Genomic DNA, 15,207 nt, shown 5'->3' on the forward strand with positions numbered 1-15,207 from the left:
ATTTTAGAAAAAAATTCACAAAAGAATTAAAAACTGTGATATAAATGTGATCTATCTATTTAAATATAATGTTATACTATTTGGAAAGGCTTTGTAATTTTGAAATTTAATTATCTTCTGAGAAACCCATGAAAAAAGTACATGAAGCGGACATTTTTTAGGATGGTTATGACCACAAAATAAAAAGCCTCCTAGAATTTGCTTAGAGTCGGGCAGCATAATGAAAAGTCTTGGCAATCACAGTTATAGATAGGTTGGTGAACTGGTGAATTATACGAGTTGGTTACATGATTAAATCATTATATTCTTTAAATTTACTGATATGATCACGATATTAAATATTTACCTTTAGATAATCAAACTAATTTTACAACAACATTTTATGTTTTAAAAGATATAGTTACTATTTTTCCTTATTTTATTTATTTATTGAGACAGAGTCTTGCTCTGTAGCCCAGGCTGGAGTGCAGTGGCAGGATCTCTGCTCAGTGCAACCTCCACCTCCCACGTTCAGGGATTCTCGTGCCTCAGCCTCCCACGTAGATAGGATTACAGTTGTGCACCACTACACCTGGCTAATTTTTTTGTATATTTAGTAGGGGTGCGTTCCCGCCATGTTGGCCTGGCTAGTCTCGAACTACTGACCTCAGGTGATCTATCTGCTTTGGCCTCCCTCATGCCTGTAATCCTAGCACTTTGGGAGGCCCAGGCAGGGGGATCACCTGAGGTCAGGAGTTCAAGACCAGCCTGGCCAACACAGCGAAACTCCATCTCTACTAAAAATACAAAAAAAAAATTAGCTGGGCATGGTGGTGCACGCCTGTAATCTCAGCTACCCTGGAGGCTGAGGCACAAGAATCGCTGAATGCCTGCGACAGAGGTTGCAGTGAGCCAAGATCCTGCCACTGCACATCCAGCCTGGGCAACAGAGCGTGACTCCATCTCAGACATAACTTGTTATCTTCAAAAGTCTACCAGTGCAACTGAAAATGTACGTATCATGTAGGATATCACTATACTTGAAAAGTTCTGTGCCAGTTAGATGTTGACAGCATTGAGGATGGAAGGAAACTTGCAGTGAGGAAAGTATTGTGCACAGGAAGCTGGTGCAAGGACAGGAGAGACTGGTCAGCTCTCAGCCTTCCCCAACAGGCTCATGGGCAGTGTCTGTTTTGTCTTTGGATTGTTTCATGATCAGCCTTGGTCTAAACTTTTATTAAACAACAACAAACGTTTCTGTCAACATTGTTAAAATGTCTTTATACATTTAATCGGCTTCTGCTTTCATTTGCTCTAGTACAAAATACAAATCTACCTTCCTTAATTCTTCTTTTCTCAGTTATAAGCAAGCCTCTAACTCATATGTTCAATAGGAACTTGTAATTTTTTCTTTGATTTTATAGTCATATTCATCAGAGGCCAATTGAGTTATTCTAAGAGAATGTCATTTTAAAACACCTGTGTCTTTCATAATTTATGGAGGTCAAAGTTAAGTTTTATAGTGTCTCTAGATGAGATGAGTCATTTAGTTAATATGCTCATGATGGCTCAACCTTTTCTTTAATGCTGGCTGCATTTTATTACTTTACATGAAGATACAAATGAACTTCATCTATTTAGGTCCCCACTGCTCCCTCCCAGAATATATTGTTGTGCTTAGTGATTTGTTTCTAATAGGCCACCGGGGGAAGTGATGGGACCCAGGAATGAGTTATTCAATCCTAGAGTCAGTAAGCAAGAAACTTTGGTGAAGACGTAGAAAACCCACTCAGGTGTCTAGTGGGGAAACGAAGAATAGGTTTTAATATTATGATTTTGCATCTGCCAAATTTAATAGCTTTGTGATTTGAATTATTCAGCCCATTGGATCTATGTACTCCTCATATGTTATTACTCCTAAAAGGAATCTGGTTTATTGCACGTGAATGTGCAATGTCAAATTTTATTCCATGACATTTGAAAAAAAATAAAAAAGTAGATCCATACTATGGGCAGAAAAACTCATGTTTTTATTTACTGCAGCCATAAAACTGAACTGTTACACTTTGGCAAACTCTTGCTTTTCACTTTGGTAATGACAGGAGAAAAATAGAAGTATAGAATCATTCCCCCAAGCTATACAACTAATGCATTCAAAGAATCTAATCTCTTAACCTCTTGCACCACTGCCTTTTTCCCTGAAGAATGGCAATATTCCTTATTACTACCTATTTACATCTAGGGGTGTTGTGAAGATTAATGAGATCACTTAAATGCTTTGGGTTGCTCAAAGCATTGCCCTATTACGGAGACTGACCCTACTTGGCAACATTTGGTTAGCATTTCCAGTTGGCCAGGGGCCAGAAGCATTATTCCTTCATGTTGGAAAGGCTGGTGGCCTTTCTCATGAACCTCACGCATATTGTTTTCCCTCCTCTGCGCTTGCACAATTGCAAGATAAAGTGGTTGCCTCTTCTGTAATACCCTGGAGGGCAGCCACTTGCAGGGTTCCATAGATCTTACTTTAGTTTGTGAGTGGCCCAACACCTGGGAATATAATATCAATTTTTTGTCCCCTTTAGAAGGTTTTCTTTCTTTTTGTAAACTTTAACTTTGTAGGTCATTGACCTAAACTGTGATGGATCAAGCTGTCTTGAGAGATTTCAAGTCCCTCATGTTGCCAGCTGGCTTGGAATTTTTCCTACTGCAAAAATGCATTTGGAGTTGTATGTGGGGCCACATAGATCGAGGAAAGAGATTTGAGAATAGCAGAATCCACACTGTGTTTTGTCAGATTCTTAGGTTCTTGGGATGTGATTAGGGAATTCCACAGATGTTTTACTTATGGTTCATCTTTTAAAATGTTGTTTAAAATAGCTGAAAATTGTAATAAGGTGAATACTAAACTGTGTAGCGAGGCATTTGACTACTTGGGTTTTACATGGACCATAGTCATTTATTAAACTAATATTTAGGCCAGACATGGTGGCTCACGCCTGTAATCCCAGCACTTTGGGAGGATCACTTGAGGTCAGGAGTTCAAGACCAGCCTGGCTAACATGGTGAAACCCTGTCTCTACTAGAAATACAAAAATTAGTCGGGCGTGGTAGCATGTCCTTGTAATCCTGGCTACTGGGGAGGCTGAGGCAGGAGAATTGCTTGAACCCAGGAAGTGGAGGTTGCAGTGAGCCGAGATCATGCCATTTCACTGCAGCCTGGGCAAAGAAGCGAGACTCCATCTCAGACAAAAAGAAAAAGAAAAGAAAAAAAGAAAAAAAAGAAATATTTAAAAGCACTTACCAACTCTGTACCTTAAAAATCAAACAAATAAAAAATCAACAAAAATATAACCAATCAACTGGCATGAATATACACATTAAATAGATGTTGATCCATGTAAGACGATAAATAGTTCTGATAAGTGGAATTTTAATTTTTTTAAGAAAGCTTCATCAACTGATTTTATTATTAACAAATACATAAGTACTTATTACATCAATTTATACTATTAAAGAATTATTGTGTCTATTTTATATGTTGAGGTTTCTTTTAAGATTATTTTGAAATAAGTTACTCAGTTGTGAAAAATAACACATGAAAAACACTTCTCAGGAAATGATTAAAATTTGCCATAATAAAAATATTTTTGTAAAATGACCATTTATTCATAGAACTTAGTTAGGCATTGTGTATATCTAAACATGGTCACGGTCTTTTGGGAATTTGTATTATTTAAATACATTGAGATAATTGTATAGTTTATCTCTTTCATTTCATAAGTTAAGGAATAGGGATATTCTTAGAATTAGGTATGGGCAGGGAGTTATTCAGGCAAAATAAAAGGAGAGAAAAGAGGTGCCATTTAAACAGCCAGACCCGTAGGCTCAAACTGTTCTCCTCATGGGGAGACATACATCACAGCCAGATCACAGTCCCAGAGGTGAAAATTGATGGCCTAGGATCAAAGTTTGTTATTATTAGAACTAAGACTTGAATTTTCTTAAAATGATTTGTAAATGTTCCTGTAAATGACCAGTGAAGGTATGAAATAGTCGTAGCATAAGGGCTGTTACTGTGTTGTTTCTGGGTGTGTGCATGTTTGGTGCAGGTGAAATTAGGAAGGGGACATTGAATAACTAATATGTGGGGCCTTGAGGCATCATGGGACAAGGGACACCAAGACAGGGGGACTTGTTTCTAATCCCAGGACTTTCTCTGAAGCCTTACAATATTGGACAAATCTCACTGAAGCTGTGAATCTATAGAAGTTTCCTCATCTATAAATTGAGGGGTATATACTCTTTAGTGACAGCTTAGTTCTCGATTTCTTATACTCTATATTATTTGATTAAAAATATGAGAATGGGGTAAAATAACCACCAATTTTTATCTTGCAACCCAGAAAATACTACAAAAAGAAAAGTTCAAATCCTCTGGTGCTTTCCTTCCTGGGGTATCGGATGTGGTGATGGTGATGGTGGTGATGATGGTATTTCATAGTAACTGTGCTATTTTTCCTAGTAAGTGTTCCCCTCCATCCTCTCTGCCCCTTCCTTCCACCTACTGAATACCTCTGCCATATTGATTTATTACTGGTGAGATAATTGGAGGGGCACTATAGCTCTCAGGTATTTGGAAGGAGAAGAGGTAGACGGTTGAACTCCACTAGCAATGTTTCTGGAGAGGAGGGGTACCTTTACAGCCTGCTGGAACTTGAGAAGTAGAAAAATAATGGTCAGAAGAGTTATATTTGCTTATGGGGATGTGGACTGAGAATGTGGCATAGTTTTGATTATAAGCCATTATCTTCTCCTATGGAAAACACCTGAAAACTGGAAGCAGGTGTTGCAGACGGCAATCTCTGTGTCTCCTCCACTCCCCTCTCCAAGTAGAGAGCTCTTCACTTGATCTGCACAGAGCTCTACAGAGCACTGCAGACTCTGCTATCGTCTTTTCTCAAAGGGCCTGACAGCACTTCCAGCTCTTCCTTTGTGTATGAGAGCTTCTTTTCAAGAAATTTTCTGGAGACAGATACCGTAGTGTGAACATACATGTGCACACGTATGTGTGTGAGTATGCAAGAAAGAATGAACCATGAGATATCACCAAAGCTCTTAGATAATTCATTTACTAAATGAATGAGTTTCTTTTATTGGAAATATTTACTGAAGAAGTCTTTCTTGAAATTGCCAATGGGTTGAAAAGGAGTAGGACGACTGGGTTCCAAGACCAATGACAAAATAAACGTAGAAGTTGGCACCATTAATTGATGCTTACAATGGGTCAGACTTCATTCCAAGTGTTTTTCTTTTATTTAAACCTCACAACAACCCTAGTGAATGGGTTTGATTATTAGCTCCATTTTACAGATGAAAAGACTAAGGCATAGAGAGAAATGCTTTCTTCCTGAGATTGTATAGAGGCAGAACTCTAGTTTTTGCGTGAATATTCTTAACTGCTAGGTAATATTGCCTCCTATAGCAGAGGGGCAGCCTCCTGAAACCAGAAAGACAGTGGGAAATATGTGAGAGTGGGGAGCTGAGCTTCTCATAGAGGCAATGGGTGTACAATGGCTAGTAATTTCCCTGGTGCCGCTATGTACTAGTCTGCTCGCACACTACTATAAAGAAATACCTGAGACTGGGTAATTTATAAGGGAAATAAGTTTAATCGATTCACAGTTATACATGGCTGGGGAGGGCTCAAGAAACTTGTAAACGTGGTGGAAGGTGAAGGGGAAGCAAGCTTGGGCCTTCTCACATGGTGGCAGGAGAGAGAAAAGCAAGCAGGGGAAATGCCAGATGCTTATAAAACCATCAGATCTCATGAGACTCACTCAGTATCATGAGGACAACATGAAGCAACCTGCCCCCATGATCCAATCACCTCCTACTAGGCCCCTCCCTGGACACATGGGGATTATGGGGATTAAAATTCAAGATGAGATTTGGGTGGGGACACAGCCAAACTATATCACACTGATAAGCCCCGCTTCTGAAAGACTTGTCTGTGTGTGTGTGTAGATTTCTCGCTTCCCTTAGAGGAGGTGTGCTGGTTTCAAGGTAACACTGGGTGAAAGCTTGGCTAATGTTGAAATGTGAGTCACCCTCCAGTGCCACCTACCTTGGCTCCTTCAACATACTCTTCTGTACGTGCACCAAGTTCACATTTGTTCCTCTGAAAATGACTTTTTATTGTTGTTGAGACAGGATCTCTCTCTTTCGCCCAGGCTGGAGTGCAGTGGCAGGATTGTGGCTCACTGGAGCCTTGACCTCCCAGGCTCGATCGATCCTCCCACTTCAGCCTCCTGAGTAGCTGGGACTACAAGCGCGCACCACGCCACCTGACTAATTTTTGTATTTTTTCTTTTTTTGTAGAGATAGGGTCTCCCTATGTTGCCTATGCCTGTCTAGAACTCTAGGACTCAAGTGATTAGCCCACCTTGGCCTCCCACAGTGCTGGGATTACAGGGCAATGTGCCTGGCCTGCAGATGACATTTCTGTTGGAGTCCTAGACTTCTCATGACACCGACTAAATCAAAAGACTTTCCTGTAATATTCCCTCCCCTCAGAGGTATCCTCTACTTGGTTCTACATAGAGGGCTGTAGCATTATAATAAAGGACAGGGGAACGTTTCCTGAAACGGCTTTGTGATGGAGGTGGCATGTGCCAAGCAGTGCTTCTGGGAGCTTCTCTTGGGGTATATCAGAGGTGAGATGGGAAAGGTGGAAAGAGTGTGGTAAAGAGAATATTGCTTTGGTTTGGGTGAGGCCGTTTTCACTCAGTTTAGAGAGGCGGTACCCCCATGTGAGGGGGCAAATTGTGTGAGACCTGAATGCCCAGGAGGCAATGCCTGGACTCATGAGACTACCTGAATGTGAGCCTAGTCCTCTTTCATCCTGCAGCTGTGTGTGTACATGTGCTTCTGAGTGCCAGCTTCCATGGGGGCTTTGTCCTCCCTAACTCTGTCCATAACCCATAGGGATGTTTCTTGGTCATCTCAAGGCTATGCCCTTGGGCCGCTTTGGCTGTCACTTGTCACTTCTACTGGGACATATGTCCAGCTTATATACCTGCTGCCCCCCCAACGATAGTGAAAATAGTCAACATTTATGTCTCATAGGTGTTGTAAAACCAATAAGAAGTGACTTTGGACCAGCCCATTATAACAGCATCCTTGGCTTCTTGGAGATCCCACCTCATGCTCATTTGCATCTTAGAGTTTGCTTACCATTATGTGCCAGCATCTTCTTGACATTATTATTTGCTCTTAGGCTGGCTTTCTCCTTGCTTCCTCTTTGGGGTGCTGCTGGTGCACATCCGTGCCCCATCTTCCCATTTACATGATGTCAGGATTTCAGTTAGAGGCTGAAGCAGAGAATACTGAGGGAGGTTAATGAGTTGTTTCTAAAACCTACAACACTAGAGTCCAAAGCCTGGTGTAACTAATCTGTCTTTTTTCCCTGTCCTCTGCTGATCTCTATTTCACAATATATTTCACTATTCTTCCCCTTCTTTGTTGAAATTGATATTTTACTTTTCTCTAATTTCCTGTTTTATACTTGGGCAGTGAAACTTGACTCTTTGAAGCCCTTGATGTCATCAGTTTCCTTTGGGCAGACCACCAAGTTCATATTTCTTTTCTTTTTAAACCAATTCCTATATAATGCAAGTTATATTTATGTGTTTATTATTTAGTTATTTATTTATTTTTGAGACAGGGTCTGGCCCTGTCACCCTGGCTGAACTGCAGTGGTGTGATCACAGCTTACTGCAACCTCCACTTCCCAGGATCAAGGCATCCTCCTGCCTCAGCCTCCTGAGTAGCTGGGACTATAGGCAAATGCCAATATGCCTGGATAACTTCTGTATTTTTTGTAGAGACGGATTTTGCCATGGTTCTCAGGAGCCTGGCAACCTCCACCTCCCAGGATCAAAACATCCTCCTGTCTCAGCCTCCCAAAGTGCTGGGATTACAGGTGTGAGCCACCATGCTGGGCCCAAGTTCATATTTCTAAACTTTTATTATGTACTGAATCCATCTTACAAGGTAGAGTACTGTGAACCTCAGAGCATTGCTTGAATTCAAAATCTTAATTATAAAACATGGTGAATTCAGGTGATAATTAAAAAGGAAGACCTATGAGGAATAGTTTTACATCATCTTGCTTAAGTAAAACAGTTTCAGAATGGAATGCCCATGTCCTTTTATTTATTCCATATGGATCAAGAGAGCCAGTTAATGACTTACACTTACCATAATTATGTACAAACACACCCCACTTATTCATTAGCTTTCTCACCCATCTCTAATGTGTATTTGTTGACCTCTTGAATTCCTCTTTGTACTCTAAGATCCAAGGAAAGTAGTGCTAACATATTCTTAGAAAGAAGATGCTTTTGAAGTCAAAATTATTATTTTATTTTCTTCATTATTGAAATTTTTATAAACTCTTAACTTTTTGTGATCTATTAAAAATAAAACTGCTCTCTTTTTGTATTTTGTAGAAACTACCTCTTCAGGTTACAGCTTGAGGATCTGTCTCTTATCCAGGTAGGTGCAATTTATTTTTCTCAAGCCTTCATTTTCCATCCCAATTAACTCACTGTTTGAGGGGATGAAGACAGATGCATGTAAAGGTGTTAATCCAGCCTGAGCAGGGGCTCATTTCCTCAGCGGGTCAGGCCACAGGACTAAGGCTGCCCTACTTGTTATGAGTCATCACCTCCCTTAATTCCCAATTAGCCTTTTCCTCCTGTCAGGTGGCCCTCTTTGTTCCGTGGATGTGATCCTGATTTATCCTTCCTTAGATGAGAGACCATTCAAGAAACATTACCTCAAAGCCTGGACGCATTCCTTTCCCCACAGTTAACAGCAATCATCGATTATTTAGTTTGATGCATTTGGGCATCATATTCTTGTGAAACAGCTTTGTTTCCTCTTTGTAATTTATATATAAACATACATATGAATACATGGGTTAAAAGCTACCTATAACAAAGAATAAAGGGAAATAGATCAAAATGAAATTTACCTGCTTCTGTTGTTGTGGTTTGGACAATGGACCTGAGATCTTGTGCTTAAATGAAGTATTTATTTTAGTAGCAGATCTGAGTCACAAAAGCCCACTTTTCCCTCTAGTCTTTAAAAAGTGTCTCCTAGAAAATAAGAGAGTTAAGACACAAATATCTTCTTCACCAAGATTCTGGAACTCCCTATGGACTATGCCAGAATCTTTGGGCTGTGTAGAGTTTGGAAAAAGTTCTTCAACCAATTTTAGTCTCACTCTCATGTGCTAGATCTCTAAGAGGTGATTGGAGAGGATTTTATATTATTTTATTCTCTCTTTAATGCTGCTGCTTGTGAACATTCAGGGAACTTCAGAGCTAGGTTTTAATATTAGATCTATCTTTTACTTAGCAGGGTGTTAAAATCAGCCAATCCCACAATCAAAGCTAATGTTGATAAAAAGCAAGGGCTTTGAAGACACATCGACCTGATTCATGATCTAGTTCCATGACTTCTAGGAATTATTGGTTTGTCATCTGTGAAATGGTCACAAATCACTACCAACTCCATATTAGCATGGTGAAAAATAAGTAAGGTATTCAAAAGAGATAAAACATTGCAATTTATCAATTTTTTTATTGTTTCTGATTTTTTAAAGTGATAATAATCTCCATTGTAATAGTTGTATCACATTTGAGAATAATTTGTCTTTCCACTGCAATTTAGTATATAACTGGAGTCTTTCATTGAGATGAGTGGTAAAATTATGAATTTATTATTAAGGAATCAGAATGATCAGCAATTTGAAGTCATTATCTTCAGTGAAATAAGCCAGGCGCAGAAGGACAAATACTGCAAGATCTCACTTATGTGTGAAATCCTAAAAAGACAAACTCTTGGGAGCAGAGAGTGGACTGGTGGTTTCCAGGGGCCCAGAAGGTCAGGGAAGGTGTTAGGGAGATGTTGGCCACAGAACAAAAAATTCCAGTTAGACAAAGGAATAAGTTAAAGAGATCCATTGTATGACATGGTGACTATAACTACTAACAATGTACTATATGCTTGAAAATTGCTAAGAGAGTAGATTTCAAGTGTTCTCAACACCAAAATTAAATAAATAAATAAATAAATAAATAAATAAATAATGTGAGATACCTGCATGTTAATTAGCTTGATTTAGCCATTCCACAACATATACATATATCAAAGTGACATGTTGTACACTATCAATATATACAATTTTTACTTGCCAATTAAAAAATGAATGATCAACAATTTAATCAAAATGCCATTTTAAAGATTGTTTTAGATAACCTTTTCTAAAATACATATCTTTTAGTAGATAGAAACTACGTATTATACTCATTTTGATTCTCATGGTATACTCTCTGGCATATCACATGTGTTAAAAAGTGAGCTTTTGTAGGTCTGTGTGTGCACAAACATATATGTGCATATACACATTCGTTTGTTTCCAAATTTGCTAGCTCTGTCAGCTGAGAGGGTTTGGAAGTATTGTCTTAGTAGCAGTGAACACACTTGATACATGTTACTTTGTTTCTAAACATAATTCTCCATGAAAACAAATGAAGGATTTTTTTGAGAAGTGGCTTAATCTAGAGTTGGGCAAGGAGAACTCAGATAAGACTGGAAGAGCTTGTTGTTTCAGAAATTAAGGAAAATATTTAAAGAATGATGAGGGTGTGTCACAAGAAACTAGGAGCCAGCTTGAAGTGGGCTCACTGAAGAAATCTGGGACAATTTGATTGTCAAAATAGAAAATGCCAGTAGTAGATTATAACGCATTGAATAACATAAGAATCCATGAGTAGATGCTAACATAAAACATAAATAAATGAGTAAACAAATGCCAACTAATAAATATTGAAGGAATAATTTGATTAGGAGATTATGATTTGGCAACCCTTATACTAAAAATTGATTTAAAAGGCAAAAGTGATCAATAGATGCTTAACTTACAGGTCAGAGTTTGATGACAGCCAGGATATTTATTCATAGTAGTCTTAAAGTACTTACCTATATGATATTTATTAAGTACAACAGGAAAACTTATAACTTGATAGTAAAGAAATCTGGCAAATAGCCCATGACCAAATAGTCAAAGGTCAAGGGGCACTTCACCAGCAATGGGACAGAGTTCAGTGATTTGATGCACAGAGGACACAGCAAGATGTCCTTGATATTTCAGCCAAAAATTATAACCAAAATTATAACTAATAACCTTATCATGAGGAACCACCAGATACACTGAGGGACATCCTACAGAAAAACTGGCCTCTACCCTGCAGATATCACAAAGTCATAAAAGCTATGAAAAAAGAAGAAATAATGAAGAGCTCTTCCATCATAAAGCTGAACAAATAGACATGGGGATCAAATGCAATACTTGACCCAAATTGAATCTTGGAGCAGATATATTTTTTCTTACTATAAAGGTCATTATTGGGACAACTGGAGAAATTCAAATGTCTGGATAAGATTGTAGAAATGTTTTAATATTAATTTGTTGATTTTGATAACTGTAATGTAGGAGAATGTCATTGTTGTTTGGAAAAACATGCTAAAATATATAGGGGTAATGGGTATCATTTCTGCAACTTATATCAAAATAGATTTTTTTTTTTTTTTTTTTTTTTTGAGACAGAGTCTTGCTCTGTCGCCCAGGCTGGTGTGCAGTGTCATGATCTCGGCTCACTGCAACCTCCACCTCCCAGGTTCAAGCAATTCTCCTGTCTCAGCCTCCCCAGTAGCTGGGACTACAGGCGCCTGCCACCACGCCTGGCTAATTTTTGTATTTTTAGTAGAGATGGGGTTTCACCATATTGGTCAGACTGGTCTCAAACTCCTGACCTCAGGTGATCCGCCCACCTCAGCCTCCCAAAGTGCTGGGGTTACAGGCTTGAGCCACCGTACCTGGCCAAAATAGCTTTTAAAATTGTTATATACATAAATACACAGAAGCTATACACATGTGCAGAGACAAAAATAATAAAGCAAATATGATACAGTGTTAACAGGGGAATCTAGGTGAAGGGCTTATGAGAGTCTATTGTGATATTTTTGCAAATTTTACTGACATGATGTCCAAATAAATAGATGCAAAAAAGTGAGGAGATGTATTTCCATTAACTCATGTGTATATATTTTTGTGAGGTCAAGGAATCTAATTGTACATTTTTCATCATTGCCTCCCTTGGTCTTGGCTGCCTTCAGTGGAAATCAGGTTGCAATTATTGATGGGATTGATGAGCTATTACTGAAGTATAGGATGCCCATCAGTACCACCACCTGGTGAGAGCTTAGTCTACTGGCATAGCACCAAGCAAGAAGACAGTGACTTTTTCAACTGTGGTTTTGAAAATGCAGCTCTAATGATAGAGGTTAGACTGCTGTACCATTGGTGCAAAGCAGGGCAATTCTGCTTTTTCATATTCTGTGGCTGTGTACGGAGTTCTGTAGCCTACTGTTACTTAGTCTGGAGAGAGAAGGCTGGCATTCTTCATGACACACTTTTTTTTTTTTTTAAATATCACATGTCTCCAGCAAAGAGGCCTTGTTGGTTTCTATGAATATTTTATTTTAATTTACATGACAGTTCCCAATGATGACAGAAAGGAATAAGCACACTTGTAGACAAAGGGTGTTATAACAGTGCTGTCTGATAGAAGCACTATGTGAGCCAAATAGGTAATTTAAGATGATCTGCCAGGCACACTGAAAAAAGTACAGAGAAGCAAGGGAAATGACTACTAACAGTATATTTTACTACCTCAATATATCCAAAATATTTTAATTTCAGCATAGAATCATTATAAGAAATTAATGATCTGTTGCACTTTTTTTTTTTTCTGGAACTCAGTCTTCAAACTCCAGTGTGTGTTTTTTATTTCCATCACACTTGGGTTTGGACCAGCCAGAGTTGAAGTGTTCTGGATGGCTGGTGCACCCCATTGGAAAACAGTTTTAGATAATAAGTGACAGAACATTTGACTTGTGTGCCTTCAATTATTACATAGAAAGATTGTTTTCTACCACAAATCATGGGGGTTGATTTGTATATCTCAGGTTAATATTTTTCTCCTTTTCTCTCTCCAAAGTTAAAAATTATTGTTTAAATGTAGAAAAATGATGAAACAGATCAAGGAGGACAACCAATTTCAAGAAAACTGGAGACAATGAGAAATGAATGTAGTTCACCCGTAGCCTTTATTTTACACTAGACAAGGTGTCCTTGGGTCCTGCCCCTGTGCAGGACAGAGGTTCACCTCCAGGTGGCAGTTTGCATTACCTGTGTCTCTCCTGGTCACCTGGGGGCAGTTTCTACCTTGTCTGGTCATGTCGCGCTACCTACTGTTTTCCAAACTATAGGCTATTTTCCAACTCGAAGCATTTGCTCTTGCTGTCCTGTCTCAAACAACTTCACCTTATTTATCTTCTTCTTCCTGGAGAAAAAGACTGCCCATCCTTGAGTTTCACTGGAGACCTCACCTCTTTGTAACCCATTCTGTGCCTGCTTGGCTGGTGACCCTCTGAGGCATTTCACAGCCTCATAGCCTTTAGTTCTGACTAGTACTTACTGCCTTGTGTTGAAATTCATTCTCTGTGTTGTGAGAAGTGTTTTCTTTCTTTCTATATGTTCAGAATTAGATGAGATTATTCGATTAGGTTACCTGGAAGGTGGTAGACTCAAAACAGATGGCTTACAAGTCTCTGTCCCTTGGTATTTAATAAGCTTACTCTTCCCTAACCTTTTTAAATGTAACACTAATGGAGTGGGAGGCAAACAACCTATTTTTGTCCCTAAATTCAAGAAAAGAAAAGTAACGTTAACCCAGAAGCTAGATTTATAAGAAATGCTTTTGGAAGAGACATCCTAAAACACACATGTGCATACTGTCACCCCAGGGGACAATTCGTGGATGAGACAGGCAATTCTTGACTGATATATTCATTCCTTACATACCAACCATTTGTCTTCTCAATACTGTTTTACAATTTTCCTCTCTCCCCAATTTTTTCTCCTGCTTTGACATTGGTTTAGCAACAATGATGAGAAAGCAGTTGTTGAATAATGATTCTTTTTTTCCTACTTAGTGATGTTCATAGAATTCTGGAGACTCCACTGCATTGTGCCTTGTCAACTGCCCTGAAATCCAGGGTGGTACTTTCCGTCCAGCAGCCAGCACACTTCCTGGCTACAGTAGGAACATGGGGACACCGCCTTAGTGCACCCTCTCCACTCCCCTCCCACCATTCCCTGACCTTATGATGTCTACCAAAGCACTGTCACACGTGGCGGCTCAGCTCTGTAGAACCATACTGAAATTCAGTGATGAGAAAAATAGGCTTTTGTGGGGTGGCTTCCAAAGGAGAAAACTCACTTCCAAGTCAGGTTGCCTGATAAATCTGGTGCAAGGAATATTTTGGACATGGAGTCAACAGTACTTCAAATCGGAAGTCTCTTCCTTTTTGCCAAAAAAATTCTTGTCTTTTTGACAAACTAGAAACATCACGGGTGGAATTGCTAAAGCCATGAAGATTTGAGCAGGAATTGGGATAAAAGTACTCTGTTACCTTGAGTGAATGTTATCTGTATGAGGTAAATCTCTTGGCATGACCACAGGAATATTCATATATAAATTTACCATGTAGTAAAATGGCTATATTTGGAATATTTCTTATGATTTTCAGACAGGTATGCCTTAACATATTAAGAGAAGATGTCTCTTAACATTTAAAGACCAGGAGTTGCTTTTAAATTAAGAAAATAAAACCTGTTTGTCATCAATGACTACAGAATCAAATATTAACTTATTTTCACTTATAAGGCACCTTTTTGCTCAGAGACTGTGATTTTTTTTTTTTTTTTTTTTTTTTTTTTTTTTTTTTTTTTTTTGCAACTCACTGCATGCTGAAGTTTAGCCATCCCCTATTGAAAACCAATCATTTTCAGGCGTAGTGATGGTTGGCCATAATTTGTTTCTTCTATCTCATGTCATAATAACAGATTCAAATCTTCAGTATCGGTTTTCTTCTTGCCTTAATCATGGAGATTATTTTACAAGAACAAAGCTTTTTGAAAAATATAAAAATGCAGCTGGCCTCAAGACTAATTCACAGCATTTACCCATCTGGGATCCTACCGCAGATGGCTGGAGGTAGATGCTCACTGAACAGAGTTCAAAAAACACAAAG

General features: G+C 38.8%; 1 protein-coding gene across 1 annotated transcript in view; it reads left to right on the forward strand.

Annotated features, from left to right (window-relative positions):
- SEMA5A (semaphorin 5A) overlaps positions 1 to 15,207 on the forward strand; it is a 505,802-nt gene that overhangs the window by 221,133 nt on the left and 269,462 nt on the right. The window contains exon 5 of the mRNA XM_055246035.2: positions 8,490 to 8,535. Coding sequence (XP_055102010.1) covers positions 8,490 to 8,535 — 46 coding nt within the window. The remainder of the gene's footprint in view (positions 1 to 8,489; positions 8,536 to 15,207) is intronic.

Source organism: Symphalangus syndactylus, chromosome 16 (assembly GCF_028878055.3).
Source record: "Symphalangus syndactylus isolate Jambi chromosome 16, NHGRI_mSymSyn1-v2.1_pri, whole genome shotgun sequence".
In the NCBI taxonomy this organism is placed as follows: domain Eukaryota; kingdom Metazoa; phylum Chordata; class Mammalia; order Primates; family Hylobatidae; genus Symphalangus; species Symphalangus syndactylus.